This window comes from Oncorhynchus mykiss, chromosome 17 (assembly GCF_013265735.2).
Source record: "Oncorhynchus mykiss isolate Arlee chromosome 17, USDA_OmykA_1.1, whole genome shotgun sequence".
NCBI lineage: Eukaryota > Metazoa > Chordata > Actinopteri > Salmoniformes > Salmonidae > Oncorhynchus > Oncorhynchus mykiss.
The window spans coordinates 15,776,051-15,798,194 of NC_048581.1; the positions used below are offsets into that span (position 1 = coordinate 15,776,051).

The window sequence follows — 22,144 nt, forward strand, 5'->3', positions numbered from 1 at the left end:
TGGGGGGTTAGAGGGAGAGAGAGAGAGAGGAGGGAGGGGAGGAGAGAGGGAGGGGAGGAGAGGCATAGAGGACGGGGGGCTAGAGGGAGAGAGAGGAGGGAGGGGAGGAGAGAGGAGGGGAGGAGAGGCATAGAGGACGGGGGGCTAGAGGGAGAGAGAAGAGGGAGGGGAGGGGAGGAGAGGCATAGAGGCCGGGGGGGGCTAGAGGGAGAGAGAGGAGGGAGGGAGAGACAGAGGACGGGGGGCTGGGAGAAAAGGGAAACGTGAGGGATGGAGAGAAAGAGTAAAGGGGGAGTGATGCTCTGTGGCTCCTGTCATTGGTCAGTGAGGAGGAGAGAAGAGCATCCTTCCTTGGAAAACAGGAAAAAGTGCTGACTCACTATGCTGCATGGGAATAGAGGCAACAGCCAATCAGAACCCTCATCCTCTTCTCAGACACAATGGCCCTGTTTTTAACTGGAGTAGGATGAGACTTGATTTAAGGTCAGTTTTCTTGTTTTTCACCTCAATGGTTTGGGCTAGGATTTGGGGAGGGGAAGCTGATTCTAAATCTGTGCTTGTCAGCAACATCTATATGGAGGTATTTTAACACAACGCATTTTTAAAGTGCTATTTGTCTCAAAAAAGGTCCTAAACTGAAATGGATAAATTGGACAGATCGTCAGGACTGGAGACCACTGGTGTATGGGGAGAGTGACACCTACACAGAACGTAATACAGAGATATATCTTTTTATAGAAGAGAAATGCATATATGAGCGATGTATTGTAGATAGAGTTTATAATGACTTTATGGGTAAATTAACTCTGGGCATTTTAACAGGGGAAAACCCCTCAGATTTTTGCATTAGAAAAATGTACAGAATTAAAAAGATTCACAAGTTTCAGCTGTCTTTTTAGTGTTCAGACTTCGAACAATAATGTTTTTGTTTATTCCAGTTGCTGACAGTTAATATGCAGGGCCCGGAGTTTTCTTCTTGTCGGGTTAGGAAAAACTCTGGGCCATAGTTATTACTAATGTCTTAAGGACAAATCACACCATAAGGAACATCACCACTGTGGGACTCAGTAGCAAAAATCCCTTGGTGTATTTCTGGGGAATTCCAAGTCAACTCTCATATAACAATTTGCACAAAATATTATCATTAACAATGTTTCAATAGTTGGTGAAGGGATTCGGGGTGTCTGGGATTGTGTCCCCCACAGAGTCCCCCACAGAGTCCCCCACAGTGTCCCCCACAGTGTCCCCCACAGAGTCCCCCACAGTGTCCCCCACAGAGTCCCCCACACAGTGTCCCCCCCACAGTGTGTCCCCCACAGTGTGTCCCCCACAGTGTCCCCCAGGAAGAGGCGCTGCTGCTTTCACAACAGGTAATGGGGATCCTAATAAAATACTCAAAACACATCTGTGCTCAGTAAATGACCTGCTGGATGTAGATGAACGGTGGCAATTCAACATGGACAATCTTTTTGGGAAATTAAAACAGAAAATGGCGGCTGATATTCTGTGGTCAGAGGCAGTAGGTCGACCAGTCAGCCGACCGGTGCGTTGAACCGTTCGTCGGTAGTGTTTAATCTTTTAAAACTATATTAAAAAACAGCCATGTACACAGGTAGAGAAAAAAGGAGAAATTACATTCAGTTTAGCACACGATTCATCATTTTTTATTAGCTGTCTGAAATGTACAGACAGGATGTCAATATAACCATGGCAATATAACGGCGTGAGGCTGTGTGTTGGAAGACCAACTGTATGTGTACAGTGAACAAAACATGAAAACAAACACATCACTGTTAAAGGCAGAGGTTATAACACTCCTTCATAAGCAGCATTATGATGAATACGAGTCTTTTAACACCAAGTACATGCCGAACACGGAACCTAAGCCACAGACATTTAAGTGGTTCAACTATTACCACAGTAGTGGTATGTGCTTTTCCTATAGGACATATCTGCATATAGCTGCTCAAAGGTTGAGAAAAGGTCATATCACCCTATCAGAGGGCATTTCCTGTTAACGTTTGACCTATAGGCGGCACATGCATGAACTGTAAAGAACCTTTCAAGCCTGTCACATGACATCACAGAGCATTTGATCCACAATGCACCATTTCACACGTTCTAGAATGTTGCGATTGTTAAATGGAACCAGTTCTATTATAAAAGACGTTCAGAAGCATTGTGGTCGTCTGTAGATAGGAGGTCTGGGGGCTCATATGTAGAATTCATTTTACACAAACTTTTCACTCAACTTCTGGCAATGCTTCACTTTCAAGTGCTCTGAAACATTTTTTTAAAACCAAAGTGCACACAGTCATCTTTTCTACATTTTCAAAACCGGAAATGGCACAATAAAATAAATAAAAGGCAACAGAACGATCGCCAGAAGAGTGAAATACTTCGACTAGAGGTCTGCGCTCAGATTGTTTAAAGATGTCTCAGTAATCTGAGGAGGAGAGAAGATGGACAGAAACCAGTTATACTGTTGATCATTAACATTGATTGCCGTGAACACGTGTCATATCATCACTCTTCTAAATTTGACAACCAATAGACGGTTAGAGCACTGCTTATAGAGAAAGGGTGTGTTGTCACAGAATGGGGTGCTTGACGAGACCACACGTGACAATTAACAGTACTTCCTGTGGTGGACAGGAAGCAGCTGGATGCGGAGGGCGGGGCCTTATTGGACCTTGGACACTGTCTCATGGATGGACTCTGCGACATAGTCGATGTTCTTGGAGGTGAGGCCACACATGTTGATACGACCGCTGGCCATCAGGTAGACATGCTTCTCCTTAATCATGTACTGCACCTGCTTAGCTGTAGGGAGGAAGGAGAGGGAGAACGAGAGGAGGAAGAGAGGAGAGGGAGGAAGGAGAGGGAGAAAGAGGGAGGAAGGAGAGGGAGAACGAGAGGAGGAAGGAAGGAGAGGGAGAAAGGAGAGGGAGAACGAGAGGAGGGAGGAAGGAGAGGGAGAACGAGAGGAGGAAGAGAGGGAGAAAGGAGAGGGAGAACGAGAGGGAGGGAGGAAGGAGAGGGAGGAAGGAGAGGGAGAACGAGAGGAGGAAGAGAGGGAGAAAGGAGAGGGAGAACGAGAGGGAGGGAGGAAGGAGAGGGAGGAAGGAGAGGGAGAACGAGAGGGAGGGAGGAAGGAGAGGGAGGAAGGAGAGGGAGAACGAGAGGAGGAAGGAAGGAGAGGGAGGAAGGAGAGGGAGAACGAGAGGGAGGGAGGAAGGAGAGGGAGGAAGGAGAGGGAGAACGAGAGGAGGAAGGAAGGAGAAAGGAGAGGGAGGGAGGAAGGAGAGGGAGAACGAGAGGGAGGGAGGAAGGAGAGGGAGAAAGGAGAGGGAGAACGAGAGGGAGGGAGGAAGGAGAGGGAGGAAGGAGAGGGAGAACGAGAGGAGGAAGGAAGGAGAGGGAGGAAGGAGAGGGAGAACGAGAGGAGGAAGGAAGGAGAGGGAGAAAGGAGAGGGAGAACGAGAGGGAGGGAGGAAGGAGAGGGAGGAAGGAGAGGGAGAACGAGAGGAGGAAGGAAGGAGAGGGAGGAAGGAGAGGGAGAACGAGAGGAGGAAGTAAGGAGAGGGAGAAAGGAGAGGGAGAACGAGAGGGAGGGAGGAAGGAGAGGGAGAAAGGAGAGGGAGAACGAGAGGAGGAAGAGAGGGAGAAAGGAGAGGGAGAAAGGAGAGGGAGAAAGAGAGGGAGAAAGAAGAGGGAGAAAGGAGAGGGAGAAAGGAGAGGGAGGGAGGAAGGAGAGGGAGAAAGAGGGAGGAAGGAGAGAGACAGGAGAGGCAGGAGGGAGACAGGAGAGGGAGAAAGAGGGAGGAAGGAGAGAGAGACAGGAGAGGGAGGAGGGAGACAGGAGAGGGAGAAAGAGAGGGAATGTTATTAAAATTTACAATCAACTGTCTATGTTGATCATGTAATCAATCTGCTTAGCTGTAGACTGTAGGGAGAGAGAGAGAGAGGAAAAATATGTAACTTGTAGAAGTGTATCTGTGTGTGAGGATCTGTGTGTGTAGTTGAGCGTGGATGTTTCTGTAACTTACATGTACATGTCTGGGTACATGTCTGTGTGTTTGGGAAACTCTTACGGTTCAGTCTGGTGAAGCTGAACATGCCGGTCTGCTAGGAGGTGTCTGGGTACATGTCTGTGTGTTTGGGAAACTCTTACGGTTCAGTCTGGTGAAGCTGAACATGCCGGTCTGCTAGGAGGTGCCTGGGTACATGTCTGTGTGTTTGGGAAACTCTTACGGTTCAGTCTGGTGAAGCTGAACATGCCGGTCTGCTAGGAGGTGCCTGGGTACATGTCTGTGTGTTTGGGAAACTCTTACGGTTCAGTCTGGTGAAGCTGAACATGCCGGTCTGCTAGGAGGTGTCTGGGTACATGTCTGTGTGTCTGGGGAACTCTTACGGTTCAGTCTGGTGAAGCTGAACATGCCGGTCTGCTAGGAGGTGCCTGGGTACATGTCTGTGTGTTTGGGAAACTCTTACGGTTCAGTCTGGTGAAGCTGAACATGCCGGTCTGCTAGGAGGTGCCTGGGTACATGTCTGTGTGTTTGGGAAACTCTTACGGTTCAGTCTGGTGAAGCTGAACATGCCGGTCTGCTAGGAGGTGCCTGGGTACATGTCTGTGTGTTTGGGAAACTCTTACGGTTCAGTCTGGTGAAGCTGAACATGCCGGTCTGCTAGGAGGTGCCTGGGTACATGTCTGTGTGTTTGGGAAACTCTTACGGTTCAGTCTGGTGAAGCTGAACATGCCGGTCTGCTAGGAGGTGCCTGGGTACATGTCTGTGTGTTTGGGAAACTCTTACGGTTCAGTCTGGTGAAGCTGAACATGCCGGTCTGCTTGGAGGTGCCTGGGTACATGTCTGTGTGTTTGGGAAACTCTTACGGTTCAGTCCTGTGAAGCTGAACATGCCGATCTGCTGAGTGATGTGGTCCCAGGTGCCAGGCGTCCCCAGAGCAATTAGCTTAGCCTTCAACTGGTCTCTCATCAACAATACACGGTCAGCCATGGTCTTTACATTACCCTTCCTACAGGGGGAGGAGGGAGAAGAGAGAGAGAGTTGGTTAGTTCAGCCTTCAGCTGGTCTCATCAACAGGACGTTACCCTTCCTACAGGGGGAGGAGGGAGAAGAGAGAGAGAGTTGGTTAGTTCAGCCTTCAGCTGGTCTCATCAACAGGACGTTACTCTTCCTACAGGGGGAGGAGGGAGAAGAGAGAGTTGGTTAGTTCAGCCTGTCTCATCAACAGGACGTTACCCTTCCTACAGCCACGGGGAGTGGGACAGCTTCAACACTCTATATCACTGATCTGAATGGGAACGGCAGTCTTAGAAAAATCTGCCACCAACAGAACGTGGCTTACAACAATCCCCCAATAAGGAAGCACAGTTATTAAAGTCCAACAATCACCAATAAGGAAGCACAGTTATTAAAGTCCAACAATCCCCCAATAAGGAAGCACAGTTATTAAAGTCTAACAATCCCCCAATAAGGAAGCACAGTTATTAAAGTCTAACAATCCCCAATAAGGAAGCACAGTTATTAAAGTCCAACAATCCCCAATAAGGAAGCACAGTTATTAAAGTCCAACAATCCCCAATAAGGAAGCACAGTTATTAAAGTCCAACAATCCCCCAATAAGGAAGCACAGTTATTAAAGTCCAACAATCCCCAATAAGGAAGCACAGTTATTAAAGTCTAACAATCCCCCAATAAGGAAGCACAGTTATTAAAGTCCAACAATCCCCAATAAGGAAGCACAGTTATTAAAGTCCAACAATCCCCAATAAGGAAGCACAGTTATTAAAGTCCAACAATCCCCCAATAAGGAAGCACAGTTATTAAAGTCCAACAATCCCCAATAAGGAAGCACAGTTATTAAAGTCCATCAATCCCCAATAAGGAAGCACAGTTATTAAAGTCCAACAATCCCCCAATAAGGAAGCACAGTTATTAAAGTCCATCAATCCCCAATAAGGAAGCACAGTTATTAAAGTCCATCAATCCCCAATAAGGAAGCACAGTTATTAAAGTCCAACAATCCCCAATAAGGAAGCACAGTTATTAAAGTCCATCAATCCCCAATAAGGAAGCACAGTTATTAAAGTCCATCAATCCCCAATAAGGAAGCACAGTTATTAAAGTCCAACAATCCCCAATAAGGAAGCACAGTTATTAAAGTCTAACAATCCCCCAATAAGGAAGCACAGTTATTAAAGTCCAACAATCCCCAATAAGGAAGCACAGTTATTAAAGTCCAACAATCCCCCAATAAGGAAGCACAGTTATTAAAGTCTAACAATCCCCCAATAAGGAAGCACAGTTAAAGTCTAACAATGGAGCAGTTGTCAAAACTTGGACTGTACCATTCAGTGAACTCCTCAGGGTTAACTTAGAAGGGTGTGTTGTTGGACTGTACCATTCTGTGAAGAGAATTGGGTTGTTGAGTATAAAGGGTTATATTTTTGACCGTACCATTCTATGAACAGATCAGGGTTGTTGAGTGTGATGGCTACGATGCGCGCTCCCTGGGAGGGAGGGTTGGACCAGGTGGTCCTGACGATCTTCTCCATCTGGGACAGAACACGGGCCAGGTTGTCTTTATCCTGGGCCACTACCGTCAGGTTACCAACACGCTCATCTGGAGGAGGAAGGAACAAAATGGAGGATTAGCGTCAGACTGGCTGAGCGTTTGTGAGACAGAGATGAAAAATGTAAGCAAAAACTGTGGCCATTGGAACACAGCAGCAGACTGTGTGTGTGTGTGTGTGTGTGTGTGTGTGTGTGTGTGTGTGTGTATGTGTGTTACATGTTGGTGTTCATGTCTATGTATAATATATGCCATTTAACAGACATTTTTATCCACTTTACGTATGGGTGGTCCCGGGAATTGAACCCACTATCCTGGCGTTACAAGCACCATGCTCTACCACCGGAGACACAGAGGACCACGATGCACGTGTCTGTCTATAGACTCACTGTAGAGGCCAAAGTTCTTGGAGAAGGACTGGGCACAGAGCAGCTCAAATCCTTCAGAGACAAAGTAGCGGATGGCCCAGGCATCTTTATCCAGACTGCCTGATGCAAAACCCTGGTAGGCTGAGTCAAAGAACACAAACAGCTTCCTCCTCTGGAGGAGGAGGGAGGAGAAGGGACACAGAGAGAGGAGGGAGGAGAAAGAACACAGAGAGAGAGGAGGGAGGGAGGAGAAGGAACACAGAGAGAGGAGGGAGGAGAAGGGACACAGAGAGAGGAGGGAGGAGAAGGAACACAGAGAGAGGAGGGAGGAGAAGGAACACAGAGAGAGGAGGGAGGAGAAGGAACACAGAGAGAGGAGAAGGAACACAGAGAGAAGAGAGAGGAGAAGGAACACAGAGAGAGGAGAAGGAACACAGAGAGAGGAGAAGGAACACAGAGAGAGGAGAAGGAACACAGAGAGAGGAGGGAGGAGAAGGAACACAGAGAGAGGAGGGAGGAGAAGGAACACAGAGAGAGGAGGGAGGAGAAGGAACACAGAGAGAGGAGGGAGGAGAAGGAACACAGAGAGAGGAGGGAGGAGAAGGGAAAGAGAGAGAATTGAATTGAGAGGGAAGAAAGGAAAAACAAAACGTTACCTCAAAATATAAATGAGCCTGATGGATAATGGTTGTGATTATGAGATGTCTGTTCTCCTGGGGAGTATTCATTAGTCTCAGACTGTCGTCACAGAACAGAAACAATTTCATCCAAATGGAAAACTTTTTGCATTGAAAACTAGAGTTTGTATTGAACAGACTCAGGTAGGTCCCTACCCGTTTGGTTCCGTTTGGTTCCTAGTGAATACACTCCTGCTGTCTCCCCTGTCTCACCTTCATGACCTCAGAGATCGTCTTCCATTCGTCAGGTGTGGGGTCTGTCCCCGTGGGGTTGTGGGCACAGGCATGGAGCACAAAGATAGAATGTTCTGGAGCGTTCTGACAAAATAACACACACCCACATCAATTATCAAGGACAGGATTAGGGATGTGCATTTGAAAGAATGTCAAGTAATCTCATGAAAATGATTTTGAGTCGTCAAATGTTAGTGTGAAACGGGGCTGACGGCAAAACAGTTTGCAGGGTGTCATCAGTTGTTCAGATTACTGGTCGTTTTGATACACAACTGAAAACAAAACCGTTTGCAGGGTGTTATCAGTTGTTCAGATTCCTGGTTGTTTTGATACACAACTGAAAACAAAACAGTTTGCAGGGTGTTATCAGTTGTTCAGATTCCTGGTTGTTTTGATACACAACTGAAAACAAAACCGTTTGCAGGGTGTTATCAGTTGTTCAGATTCCTGGTTGTTTTGATACACAACTGAAAACAAAACAGTTTGCAGGGTGTTATCAGTTGTTCAGATTACTGGTTGTTTTGATACACAACTGAAAACAAAACAGTTTGCAGGGTGTTATCAGTTGTTCAGATTCCTGGTTGTTTTGATACACAACTGAAAACCAAGCTGAAATATTAACGCAAGACGATCATCCATAGCTTGTTGTAGACTAAATCGTGCATGATGTCGCTCTAACTCAAGTCCCTCCATCCCTACTCAACCCTCCATCCCTACCCCTCCCTCCATCCATCCATCCCTCCCTCCCTCCCTCCCTCCAACCCTACCCCTCCCTCCAACCCTACCCCTCCCTCCCTGCCCCTCCCTCCAACCCTGCCCCTCCCTCCAAAACTACCCTTCCCTCCATCCCTACCCCTCCCCCTCCCTCCAACCAACCCTACCCCTCCCTTCAACCCTACCCCACCCCACATCCCTACCCCACCCTCCATCCCTACCCCTCCCTCCCTACACATTCCTACCCCTCCCTCCAACCCTACCCCACCCTCCCTGCCCCTCCCTAACCCTCCTTCCATCCAACCCTACCCCTCCCTCCATCCCTACCCCTCCCTCCCTACACATTCCTACCCCTCCCTCCAACCCTACCCCACCCTCCATCCCTACCCCTCCCTCCCTACACATTCCTACCCCTCCCTCCAACCCTACCCCACCCTCCCTGCCCCTCCCTAACCCTCCTTCCATCCAACCCTACCCCTCCCTCCATCCCTGCCCCTCCCTCCAACCCTACCCCTCCCTTCAACCCTACCCCACCCTCCATCCCTACACATCCCTACCCCTCCCTCCCTCCATCCCTGCCCCTCCCTCCCTCCATCCCTACACATCCCTACACATCCCTACCCCTCCCTCCAACCCTACCCCACCCTCCCTGCCCTTCCCTCCATCCCTGCCCCTCGCTCCATCCAACCCTACCCCTCCCTCCATCCAACCCTACCCCTCCCTCCATCCCTACCCCTCCCTCCCTACCTCCATCCCTGCCCCTCCCTCCATCCCTACCCCTCCAACCCTACCCCACCCTCCATCCCTACCCCACCCTCCCTCCATCCATCCATCCCTGCCCCTCCCTCCATCCCTACCCCTCCCTCCAACCCTACCCCACCCTCCCTAACCCTCCCTCCATCCCTACCCCACCCCTCCCTCCATCCCTGCCCCTCCCTCCCTCCATCCCTACACATCCCTACACATCCCTACCCCTCCCTCCAACCCTACCCCACCCTCCCTGCCCTTCCCTCCATCCCTGCCCCTCACTCCATCCAACCCTACCCCTCCCTCCCTCCATCCAACCCTACCTCCATCCCTACCCCTCCCTCCCTACCTCCATCCCTGCCCCTCCCTCCATCCCTACCCCTCCAACCCTACCCCACCCTCCATCCCTACCCCACCCTCCCTCCATCCATCCCTGCCCCTCCCTCCATCCCTACCCCTCCCTCCAACCCTAACCCACCCTCCCTAACCCTCCCTCCATCCCTACCCCACCCTCCCTAACCCTCCCTCCATCCCTACCCCACCCCTCCTAACCCTCCCTCCATCCCTACCCCACCCCTCCCTCCATCCATCCCTACCCCACCCTCCCTCCCTACCCCCCCCTCCCTCCATCCATCTCTCTCTCTCTCTCTCTCTCTCTCTCTCACCTCCAGGTCATCCATTATACCGGTCACGTCCAGGCCTTTCTTTTCTCCGTCCCAGTAGTGGTAGGGGCGGATATCTTTAAACCCAGCATCAGAAAACACTGCATTGTGGTTCTCTATAGGGCGAGAGAAGCAGAAGAAGGAGAAGATTAAGAAGATGGTGAGGCGGTGGAGAAGAGGGTATTTGTTCAGTGTGTTGGCGCTCTTAAGGGGATGATGACTCAATAGAAGTAGAATATGTTGATTGGGCTCTGTGTGTCTGCTGCTGTGTCTCAGTTCTTGTTGTCTAAACAGTCCTTATTGGCCCTACGGTTATCTTGTTGTCTAAACAGTCCTTATTGGCCCTACGGTTATCTTGTTGTCTAAACAGTCCTTATTGGCTCTACGGTTATCTTGTTGTCTAAACAGTCCTTATTGGCTCTACGGTTATCTTGTTGTCTAAACAGTCCTTATTGGCCCTACGGTTATCTTGTTGTCTAAACAGTCCTTATTGGCTCTACGGTTATCTTGTTGTCTAAACAGTCCTTATTGGCTCTACGGTTATCTTGTTGTCTAAACAGTCCTTATTGGCTCTACGGTTATCTTGTTGTCTAAACAGTCCTTATTGGCTCTACGGTTATCTTGTTGTCTAAACAGTCCTTATTGGCTCTACGGTTATCTTGTTGTCTAAACAGTCCTTATTGGCTCTACGGTTATCTTGTTGTCTAAACAGTCCTTATTGGCTCTACGGTTATCTTGTTGTCTAAACAGTCCTTATTGGCTCTACGGTTATGTTGTTGTCTAAACAGTCCTTATTGGCCCTACGGTTATCTTGTTGTCTAAACAGTCCTTATTGGCTCTACGGTTATCTTGTTGTCTAAACAGTCCTTATTGGCTCTACGATTATCTTGTTATCTAAAACAGTCCTTATTGGTTCTATGGAACCCAGGACTCCCTGGCTAAATCAATTCCATGTAAATGAGTTGGTTGTAGCCCTGCCCACTGACCCCAGGTTGGCGCGGAGACGTAGACGGGCGTGGCCGTGTTGTTGGTGCCGTTGTACCAGCGCCTCAGAAACTCCGCCCCGATCCTCAACGCACCGGTACCTCCCAACGCCTGGACAGCTCCCACCTGGAAAGAGAGAGAAAACGTCAACATTTGGGCAGGGCAAGGCAGAAGACTGTGTGTGTGTTTCCCAGTCCTACTACTCATCCCCCAGGATGTGCGTGTGTTTATGTTGACTTCCACCCCACGGTGTAGAATTTGAGTTACAGGAAGTAGAATTTAATTCAGTGCAATTCAAAGAGATGCGACTGAGTCATGGAACGAGTTCTATTGAATCTGACAGGTCACACTTCCAGATACCAAATAATACATCACTTTTCCCTGGAAACAATGTTCATCAACTCTTAACCTTAGAAGAGCCCATTATATTTCCACCAACCGTTTCATTGGCTTCTTTTTGAAGGCCTCAGGGTCAACTTGAGGGTTGAACTAATGCTGGGAAATGTAGTATTTCCTCCATATTTAACTAAATGGAGGTGATATAATATAATAACTGAATATTCACATACAGGTTTTGTTTTCTTTGATCATACATGTCAAGATTTTGTCCTGAAAATGGATTGTTTTATATGCATGTATATAACGACATGTTTGATGTTTCAGGCACAAGGTGTATACTTGTATAGATTAGACCTAATGTAGAATAGAAGAGCCATTTGAAATGAATAAAATTTCACTCAATTCTATTTCCTTTAAGTAAAAATTGTAATTCTGTATTCTCCTAACAACTTCAATTCAATAATTCTATGGGAATTTATGAGGCAATTCAATTCTGCCCAACTCTGGTATGTATCTATGTATATACATGTGTCCCTCCCTCCTACCTACCCTCCCGTCCTTGATGGCGGGGCTGTCATCGCCCAGGGCCACCTTGGAGGCAGCAGAGCGGAGCTCAGGGAGACCCAGGATGGGAAGATACTCGTGGTTCAGACTGTTGTCCTCCACTATCATCTGCTCTACCTTCTTCACTACGGGCAGGACCCACGGTAGACAGTCATCTGTACGGTAGGCTGAGGAGAGAGAGACAGAGGAGACATTATATACTGTATCTAACTATCTAGACAGGACCCACGGTAGACAGTCATCTGTACGGTAGGCTGAGGAGAGAGAGAGAGGAGACATTATATACTGTATCTAACTATCTAGACAGGACCCACGGTAGACAGTCATCTGTACGGTAGGCTGAGGAGAGAGAGAGAGGAGACATTATATACTGTATCTAACTATCTAGGCAGGACCCATGGTAGACAGTGATCTATACACCATCTGTATACAGGACTCCAGAGTGGCGCAGCGGTCTAAGGCACTGCATCTCAGTGCTAGAGGCGTCACTACAGACCCTGGTTCGATTCCAGGCTGTATCAAAATGGGACATGATTGAGTACCATAGAGCGGCACACAATTGGCCCAGCGTCACCCGGGTTTGGGTTTGGCCGTCATTGGAAATAACAATTTGTTCTTAACTGACTTACCCAGTTAACTGACTTACCCAGTTAAATAAAATGTTGTATAATACACACTGTACATGCAGGCAGGTCTAGTCTAGTCTAAGGCCCTGGTCTAGTCTAAGGGGAAACTACAGACATGTAGCCTAGCTGGCTGGCCTACACCAGGCCCTGGTCTAGTCTAAGGGGAAACTACAGACATGTAGCCTAGCTGGCTGGCCTACACCAGGCCCTGGTCTAGTCTAAGGGGAAACTACAGACATGTAGCCTAGCTGGCTGGCCTACACCAGGCCCTGGTCTAGTCTAAGGAGAAACTACAGACATGTAGACTAGCTGGCTGGCCTACACCAGGCCCTGGTCTGGTCTAAGGAGAAACTACAGACATGTAGACTAGCTGGCTGGCCTACACCAGGCCCTGGTCTAGTCTAAGGGGAAACTACAGACATGTAGACTAGCTGGCTGGCCTACACCAGGCCCTGGTCTGGTCTAAGGAGAAACTACAGACATGTAGACTAGCTGGCTGGCCTACACCAGGCCCTGGTCTAGTCTAAGGAGAAACTACAGACATGTAGACTAGCTGGCTGGCCTACACCAGGCCCTGGTCTAGTCTAAGGAGAAACTACAGACATGTAGACTAGCTGGCTGGCCTACACCAGGCCCTGGTCTGGTCTAAGGAGAAACTACAGACATGTAGACTAGCTGGCTGGCCTACACCAGGCCCTGGTCTGGTCTAAGGAGAAACTACAGACATGTAGACTAGCTGGCTGGCCTACACCAGGCCCTGGTCTAGTCTAAGGAGAAACTACAGACATGTAGACTAGCTGGCTGGCCTACACCAGGCCCTGGTCTAGTCTAAGGAGAAACTACAGACATGTAGACTAGCTGGCTGGCCTACACCAGGCCCTGGTCTAGTCTAAGGAGAAACTACAGACATGTAGACTAGCTGGCTGGCCTACACCAGGCCCTGGTCTAGTCTAAGGAGAAACTACAGACATGTAGGCTAGCTGGCTGGCCTACACCAGGCCCTGGTCTAGTCTAAGGAGAAACTACAGACATGTAGACTAGCTGGCTGGCCTACACCAGGCCCTGGTCTAGTCTAAGGAGAAACTACAGACATGTAGACTAGCTGGCTGGCCTACACCAGGCCCTGGTCTAGTCTAAGGAGAAACTACAGACATGTAGACTAGCTGGCTGGCCTACACCAGGCCCTGGTCTAGTCTAAGGAGAAACTACAGACATGTAGACTAGCTGTCTGGCCTACACCAGGCCCTGGTCTAGTCTAAGGAGAAACTACAGACATGTAGACTAGCTGTCTGGCCTACACCAGGCCCTGGTCTAGTCTAAGGAGAAACTACAGACATGTAGACTAGCTGGCTGGCCTACACCAGGCCCTGGTCTAGTCTAAGGAGAAACTACAGACATGTAGACTAGCTGGCTGGCCTACACCAGGCCCTGGTCTAGTCTAAGGGGAAACTACAGACATGTAGACTAGCTGGCTGGCCTACACCAGGCCCTGGTCTAGTCTAAGGAGAAACTACAGACATGTAGACTAGCTGGCTGGCCTACACCAGGCCCTGGTCTGGTCTAAGGAGAAACTACAGACATGTAGACTAGCTGGCTGGCCTACACCAGGCCCTGGTCTGGTCTAAGGAGAAACTACAGACATGTAGACTAGCTGGCTGGCCTACACCAGGCCCTGGTCTAGTCTAAGGAGAAACTACAGACATGTAGACTAGCTGGCTGGCCTACACCAGGCCCTGGTCTAGTCTAAGGAGAAACTACAGACATGTAGACTAGCTGGCTGGCCTACACCAGGCCCTGGTCTAGTCTAAGGAGAAACTACAGACATGTAGACTAGCTGGCTGGCCTACACCAGGCCCTGGTCTAGTCTAAGGAGAAACTACAGACATGTAGGCTAGCTGGCTGGCCTACACCAGGCCCTGGTCTAGTCTAAGGAGAAACTACAGACATGTAGACTAGCTGGCTGGCCTACACCAGGCCCTGGTCTAGTCTAAGGAGAAACTACAGACATGTAGACTAGCTGGCTGGCCTACACCAGGCCCTGGTCTAGTCTAAGGAGAAACTACAGACATGTAGACTAGCTGGCTGGCCTACACCAGGCCCTGGTCTAGTCTAAGGAGAAACTACAGACATGTAGACTAGCTGTCTGGCCTACACCAGGCCCTGGTCTAGTCTAAGGAGAAACTACAGACATGTAGACTAGCTGTCTGGCCTACACCAGGCCCTGGTCTAGTCTAAGGAGAAACTACAGACATGTAGACTAGCTGGCTGGCCTACACCAGGCCCTGGTCTAGTCTAAGGAGAAACTACAGACATGTAGACTAGCTGGCTGGCCTACACCAGGCCCTGGTCTAGTCTAAGGGGAAACTACAGACATGTAGACTAGCTGGCTGGCCTACACCAGGCCCTGGTCTAGTCTAAGGAGAAACTACAGACATGTAGACTAGCTGGCTGGCCTACACCAGGCCCTGGTCTAGTCTAAGGAGAAACTACAGACATGTAGGCTAGCTGGCTGGCCTACACCAGGCCCTGGTCTAGTCTAAGGAGAAACTACAGACATGTAGACTAGCTGTCTGGCCTACACCAGGCCCTGGTCTAGTCTAAGGAGAAACTACAGACATGTAGACTAGCTGGCTGGCCTACACCAGGCCCTGGTCTAGTCTAAGGGGAAACTACAGACATGTAGCCTAGCTGGCTGGCCTACACCAGGCCCTGGTCTAGTCTAAGGGGAAACTACAGACATGTAGCCTAGCTGGCTGGCCTACACCAGGCCCTGGTCTAGTCTAAGGAGAAACTACAGACATGTAGACTAGCTGGCTGGCCTACACCAGGCCCTGGTCTAGTCTAAGGGGAAACTACAGACATGTAGACTAGCTGGCTGGCCTACACCAGGCCCTGGTCTAGTCTAAGGAGAAACTACAGACATGTAGACTAGCTGGCTGGCCTACACCAGGCCCTGGTCTAGTCTAAGGAGAAACTACAGACATGTAGACTAGCTGGCTGGCCTACACCAGGCCCTGGTCTAGTCTAAGGAGAAACTACAGACATGTAGGCTAGCTGGCTGGCCTACACCAGGCCCTGGTCTAGTCTAAGGAGAAACTACAGACATGTAGACTAGCTGGCTGGCCTACACCAGGCCCTGGTCTAGTCTAAGGGGAAACTACAGACATGTAGGCTAGCTGGCTGGCCTACACCAGGCCCTGGTCTAGTCTAAGGAGAAACTACAGACATGTAAACTAGCTGGCTGGCCTACACCAGGCCCTGGTCTAGTCTAAGGGGAAACTACAGACATGTAGGCTAGCTGGCTGGCCTACACCAGGCCCTGGTCTAGTCTAAGGAGAAACTACAGACATGTAGACTAGCTGGCTGGCCTACACCAGGCCCTGGTCTAGTCTAAGGGGAAACTACAGACATGTAGGCTAGCTGGCTGGCCTACACCAGGCCCTGGTCTAGTCTAAGGGGAAACTACAGACATGTAGACTAGCTGGCTGGCCTACACCAGGCCCTGGTCTAGTCTAAGGAGAAACTACAGACATGTAGACTAGCTGGCTGGCCTACACCAGGCCCTGGTCTAGTCTAAGGAGAAACTACAGACATGTAGACTAGCTGGCTGGCCTACACCAGGCCCTGGTCTAGTCTAAGGAGAAACTACAGACATGTAGACTAGCTGGCTGGCCTACACCAGGCCCTGGTCTAGTCTAAGGAGAAACTACAGACATGTAGACTAGCTGGCTGGCCTACACCAGGCCCTGGTCTGGTCTAAGGGGAAACTACAGACATGTAGCCTAGCTGGCTGGCCTACACCAGGCCCTGGTCTGGTCTAAGGGGAAACTACAGACATGTAGCCTAGCTGGCTGGCCTACACCAGGCCCTGGTCTAGTCTAAGGGGAAACTACAGACATGTAGCCTAGCTGGCTGGCCTACACCAGGCCCTGGTCTAGTCTAAGGAGAAACTACAGACATGTAGACTAGCTGGCTGGCCTACACCAGGCCCTGGTCTAGTCTAAGGGGAAACTACAGACATGTAGACTAGCTGGCTGGCCTACACCAGGCCCTGGTCTAGTCTAAGGAGAAACTACAGACATGTAGACTAGCTGGCTGGCCTACACCAGGCCCTGGTCTAGTCTAAGGAGAAACTACAGACATGTAGACTAGCTGGCTGGCCTACACCAGGCCCTGGTCTAGTCTAAGGAGAAACTACAGACATGTAGGCTAGCTGGCTGGCCTACACCAGGCCCTGGTCTAGTCTAAGGAGAAACTACAGACATGTAGACTAGCTGGCTGGCCTACACCAGGCCCTGGTCTAGTCTAAGGGGAAACTACAGACATGTAGGCTAGCTGGCTGGCCTACACCAGGCCCTGGTCTAGTCTAAGGAGAAACTACAGACATGTAAACTAGCTGGCTGGCCTACACCAGGCCCTGGTCTAGTCTAAGGGGAAACTACAGACATGTAGGCTAGCTGGCTGGCCTACACCAGGCCCTGGTCTAGTCTAAGGAGAAACTACAGACATGTAGACTAGCTGGCTGGCCTACACCAGGCCCTGGTCTAGTCTAAGGGGAAACTACAGACATGTAGGCTAGCTGGCTGGCCTACACCAGGCCCTGGTCTAGTCTAAGGGGAAACTACAGACATGTAGACTAGCTGGCTGGCCTACACCAGGCCCTGGTCTAGTCTAAGGAGAAACTACAGACATGTAGACTAGCTGGCTGGCCTACACCAGGCCCTGGTCTAGTCTAAGGAGAAACTACAGACATGTAGACTAGCTGGCTGGCCTACACCAGGCCCTGGTCTAGTCTAAGGAGAAACTACAGACATGTAGACTAGCTGGCTGGCCTACACCAGGCCCTGGTCTAGTCTAAGGAGAAACTACAGACATGTAGACTAGCTGGCTGGCCTACACCAGGCCCTGGTCTAGTCTAAGGAGAAACTACAGACATGTAGACTAGCTGGCTGGCCTACACCAGGCCCTGGTCTAGTCTAAGGAGAAACTACAGACACGTAGACTAGCTGGCTGGCCTACACCAGGCCCTGGTCTAGTCTAAGGAGAAACTACAGACATGTAGACTAGCTGGCTGGCCTACACCAGGCCCTGGTCTAGTCTAAGGAGAAACTACAGACATGTAGACTAGCTGGCTGGCCTACACCAGGCCCTGGTCTAGTCTAAGGAGAAGCTACAGACATGTAGACTAGCTGGCTGGCCTACACCAGGCCCTGGTCTAGTCTAAGGAGAAACTACAGACATGTAGCCTAGCTGGCTGGCCTACACCAGGCCCTGGTCTAGTCTAAGGAGAAACTACAGACATGTAGCCTAGCTGGCTGGCCTACACCAGGCCCTGGTCTAGTCTAAGGAGAAACTACAGACATGTAGACTAGCTGGCTGGCCTACACCAGGCCCTGGTCTAGTCTAAGGAGAAACTACAGACATGTAGGCTAGCTGGCTGGCCTACACCAGGCCCTGGTCTAGTCTAAGGAGAAACTACAGACATGTAGACTAGCTGTCTGGCCTACACCAGGCCCTGGTCTAGTCTAAGGAGAAACTACAGACATGTAGACTAGCTGGCTGGCCTACACCAGGCCCTGGTCTAGTCTAAGGAGAAACTACAGACATGTAGACTAGCTGTCTGGCCTACACCAGGCCCTGGTCTAGTCTAAGGAGAAACTACAGACATGTAGACTAGCTGGCTGGCCTACACCAGGCCCTGGTCTAGTCTAAGGAGAAACTACAGACATGTAGACTAGCTGTCTGGCCTACACCAGGCCTTGGTCTAGTCTAAGGAGAAACTACAGACATGTAGACTAGCTGGCTGGCCTACACCAGGCCCTGGTCTAGTCTAAGGAGAAACTACAGACATGTAGACTAGCTGGCTGGCCTACACCAGGCCCTGGTCTAGTCTAAGGAGAAACTACAGACATGTAGACTAGCTGGCTGGCCTACACCAGGCCCTGGTCTAGTCTAAGGAGAAACTACAGACATGTAGACTAGCTGTCTGGCCTACACCAGGCCCTGGTCTAGTCTAAGGAGAAACTACAGACATGTAGACTAGCTGGCTGGCCTACACCAGGCCCTGGTCTAGTCTAAGGAGAAACTACAGACATGTAGACTAGCTGGCTGGCCTACACCAGGCCCTGGTCTAGTCTAAGGAGAAACTACAGACATGTAGACTAGCTGGCTGGCCTACACCAGGCCCTGGTCTAGTCTAAGGAGAAACTACAGACATGTAGACTAGCTGGCTGGCCTACACCAGGCCCTGGTCTAGTCTAAGGAGAAACTACAGACATGTAGCCTAGCTGGCTGGCCTACACCAGGCCCTGGTCTAGTCTAAGGGGAAACTACAGACATGTAGACTAGCTGGCTGGCCTACACCAGGCCCTGGTCTAGTCTAAGGAGAAACTACAGACATGTAGGCTAGCTGGCTGGCCTACACCAGGCCCTGGTCTAGTCTAAGGAGAAACTACAGACATGTAGACTAGCTGGCTGGCCTACACCAGGCCCTGGTCTAGTCTAAGGAGAAACTACAGACATGTAGACTAGCTCGCGGGTTAGGAGCTACTTTTCTTTGTTTTTCCCCCCTTCCTGCAGTTCATTAATACCAAATACTGATTCATCAAGGTCACAAAACAAGCCCAACTAGTTTTTTTTATAACAGTTCCTCAACACACCCTGTTTCTACGAGAATCAGTTTCTCACTGCCAACAACAACCAGTCGATATTGTCCTGTGTGGTGTTATGAGGCCCTTGGCTCTGTAGCTACTACCGAGGGAGTACGACCGGAAGTGACTTTCCTTAGCAGGTGGAGCTAACCCCATCCCCTTTCCCTAGCAGGTTGAGCTAACCCCATCCCCTTTCCCTAGCAGGTTGAGCTAACCCCATCCCCTTTCCCTAGCAGGTTGAGCTAACCACATCCCTTTTCCCTGGCAGGTTGAGCTAACCCCATCCCTTTTCCCTGGCAGGTTGAGCTAACCCCATCCCCTTTCCCTGGCAGGTTGAGCTAACCACATCCCTTTTCCCTGGCAGGTTGAGCTAACCACATCCCTTTTCCCTGGCAGGTTGAGCTAACCCCATCCCTTTCCCTAGCAGGTTGAGCTAACCCCATCCCTTTCCCTAGCAGGTTGAGCTAACCCCATCCCATTTCCCTAGCAGGTTGAGCTAACCCCATCCCCTTTCCCTAGCAGGTTGAGCTAACCCCATCCCCTTTCCCTAGCAGGTTGAGCTAACCCCATCCCCTTTCCCTAGCAGGTTGAGCTAACCCCATCCCATTTCCCTAGCAGGTTGAGCTAACCCCATCCCTTTTCCCTAGCAGGTGGAGCTAACCCCATCCCCTTTCCCTAGCAGGTTGAGCTAACCCCATCCCCTTTCCCTAGCAGGTTGAGCTAACCCCATCCCCTTTCCCTAGCAGGTTGAGCTAACCCCATCCCTTTCCCTGGCAGGTTGAGCTAACCCCATCCCTTTCCCTGGCAGGTTGAGCTAACCCCATCCCCTTTCCCTAGCAGGTTGAGCTAACCCCATCCCTTTTCCCTAGCAGGTTGAGCTAACCCCATCCCTCCTTTTCCCTAGCAGGTTGAGCTAACCCCATCCCATTTCCCTAGCAGGTTGAGCTAACCCCATCCCTCCTTTTCCCTAGCAGGTTGAGCTAACCCCATCCCTCCTTTTCCCTAGCAGGTTGAGCTAACCCCATCCCTCCTTTTCCCTAGCAGGTTGAGCTAACCCCATCCCCTTTTCCCTAGCAGGTTGAGCTAACCCCATCCCTTTTCCCTAGCAGGTTGAGCTAACCCCATCCCTTTTCCCTAGCAGGTTGAGCTAACCCCATCCCTTTCCCCTAGCAGGTTGAGCTAACCCCATCCCCTTTCCCTAGCAGGTTGAGCTAACCCCATCCCATTTCCCTAGCAGGTTGAGCTAACCCCATCCCTTTTTCCTAGCAGGTTGAGCTAACAAGTCTTCTAACCTGCTACGTACATTTTCCCACCCTGCTGAGTAAATTCTCCTTACCTGCTATGAAAAAGTCACTTCCAGTCATAGCTGTACTCCTAGGTTCCCCAACTGGCCGAATTTGGCCCGCAGGCTGTTTTTTTTTTTTATGATTTTGGAAATCTGTTCCAAAGTATTCCCACGCACTACACAATAGTGAGATATGTGATCATATGAAAATATGTGATTATGTTCTAGTCAAATATTATATCTGTTTGGGCTTCTTGCCATAAATTTGCTGTCATCTAATGACCATCGGCTCAAGAAAAACAATGGTCCCGGTGTAGAATCTAGTTCATGAGTCCTGCTGTTCTCCCTCAGTGAGTGAGAAGATACAATCATGTATTCCCTACAGCCTTGGCATTGGAAGACTGATGAATGAAATGGAAGGGTAACAATATAACCTAGTAGTGAAGGCAGAGTGATCTATTCCAAATCCAACACATGCATAACTATCTGTTCTGTACTGCCTCCAGAATCATTTTCTTTCCATCAGCTACAGAGCCCACTGGTCATAGAGATCCAATTCCTAATTCTATGACAATGGTATTCAGACCTCATCTCCAATGTTTAGGAATGACCACAGACCCAGACCTTTTGGAAGGTGTGTCACCCTACGACTGGTGATAAGTTAACAGTTTATAATACACTTCTATTGCGGACTGCCTGATCTGTTCTGTATGGACCGCACGGGTTCTCGTAGAAACAATCTTGAGCTCACATTGCTTTCCAGTGTCCACCAAATGTCAAACTCCAGAATGAGCAGCGTTTTATAAATGCTTTCATGATAGATACTAGCTAGATGCCCATGTATTAGCAGAAAACTATGGCTGATATATGCGGCAGTCTGGTTGCACTTGCTGTCAAACTTCGACTAGTCTGTGAGCCTGCATGCTAACGAGGAAGGTCAAAGCCATGTTAGTTGGCAAGCATTCTAATGTCATGCTACTCAGACTAGTGCCCGTGGTCCGAGCAGTTTACCCGTCTGTGTTGCACATTCTAAACGTAAGTTAGCATAGCTTGTTGGAGCTTTTCTCTCTTACCTCCGACTCCCAAATTCACCTTCTGCGCGTTAGTGTCCTCTCTGAAATCGGCAGTCAGTTTAAAAACGGCCACTGGAGGGGCTTGAGGTACTTCGGCGAATATAGACATGATTATAACGGATCCCGGTACAGAGCAGGAGAGAGTCGTTCTTGTTCAGTACCTCACCGGTAGGCTGCAGCGGTGAGACAGGCGATTGAGCTTCACCTTCAAAGCGCTACAAGGTACCACTGTGAAGCAGGAAAGAATAACTAAGTACTTCCGGGTCAGAATAAAGAGACAGTGCAAAGCCTAAATGGTCAACAATTGTTTTGTGTGTGTTCTCATATCATTTATTGCACTGTACGTTGTGTTGCATTGAAAGGGGGGTCCATTTTACTCAGACTTCTAGTTTCCAAATCTACAGAGTTTACACCCAGAGGAGCGCCCTGCCCCTTTCTTGCTAAGTATCGCTTATTCTTTCTGGCGGAACGGAAGTCTACAAGGCAAACTGGAACCAATGTCTGGAACGGGCGTCAACCCAATGACCAATGAGATAGCATGGAATAGTGACCGGGGCTGCGAGACAGCCAATGAGAGCCAAGCATCTGAAAGGTCAAGGGCTAGTGCAGCTGTATGGCTGTACA

The 22,144-nt window shown here is 49.8% G+C and overlaps 1 protein-coding gene across 1 annotated transcript; it reads right to left on the reverse strand.

Moving 5' to 3' along the window:
• Positions 1-1,636: 1,636 nt before the first annotated feature.
• Positions 1,637-21,829, reverse strand: LOC110485609 (aspartate aminotransferase, cytoplasmic). Its single transcript, XM_036949087.1, has 9 exons — positions 21,521-21,829; positions 11,872-12,053; positions 10,986-11,109; positions 10,003-10,115; positions 7,856-7,960; positions 6,987-7,137; positions 6,483-6,648; positions 4,895-5,037; positions 1,637-2,823 (listed from the first exon to the last, which is right to left on the reverse strand). The coding sequence occupies exons 1-9, from the start codon at positions 21,627-21,629 to the stop codon at positions 2,684-2,686; spliced, it is 1,233 nt and encodes a 410-aa protein (XP_036804982.1). The 5' UTR covers positions 21,630-21,829; the 3' UTR covers positions 1,637-2,683.
• Between the last annotated feature and the right edge of the window lie 315 nt (positions 21,830-22,144).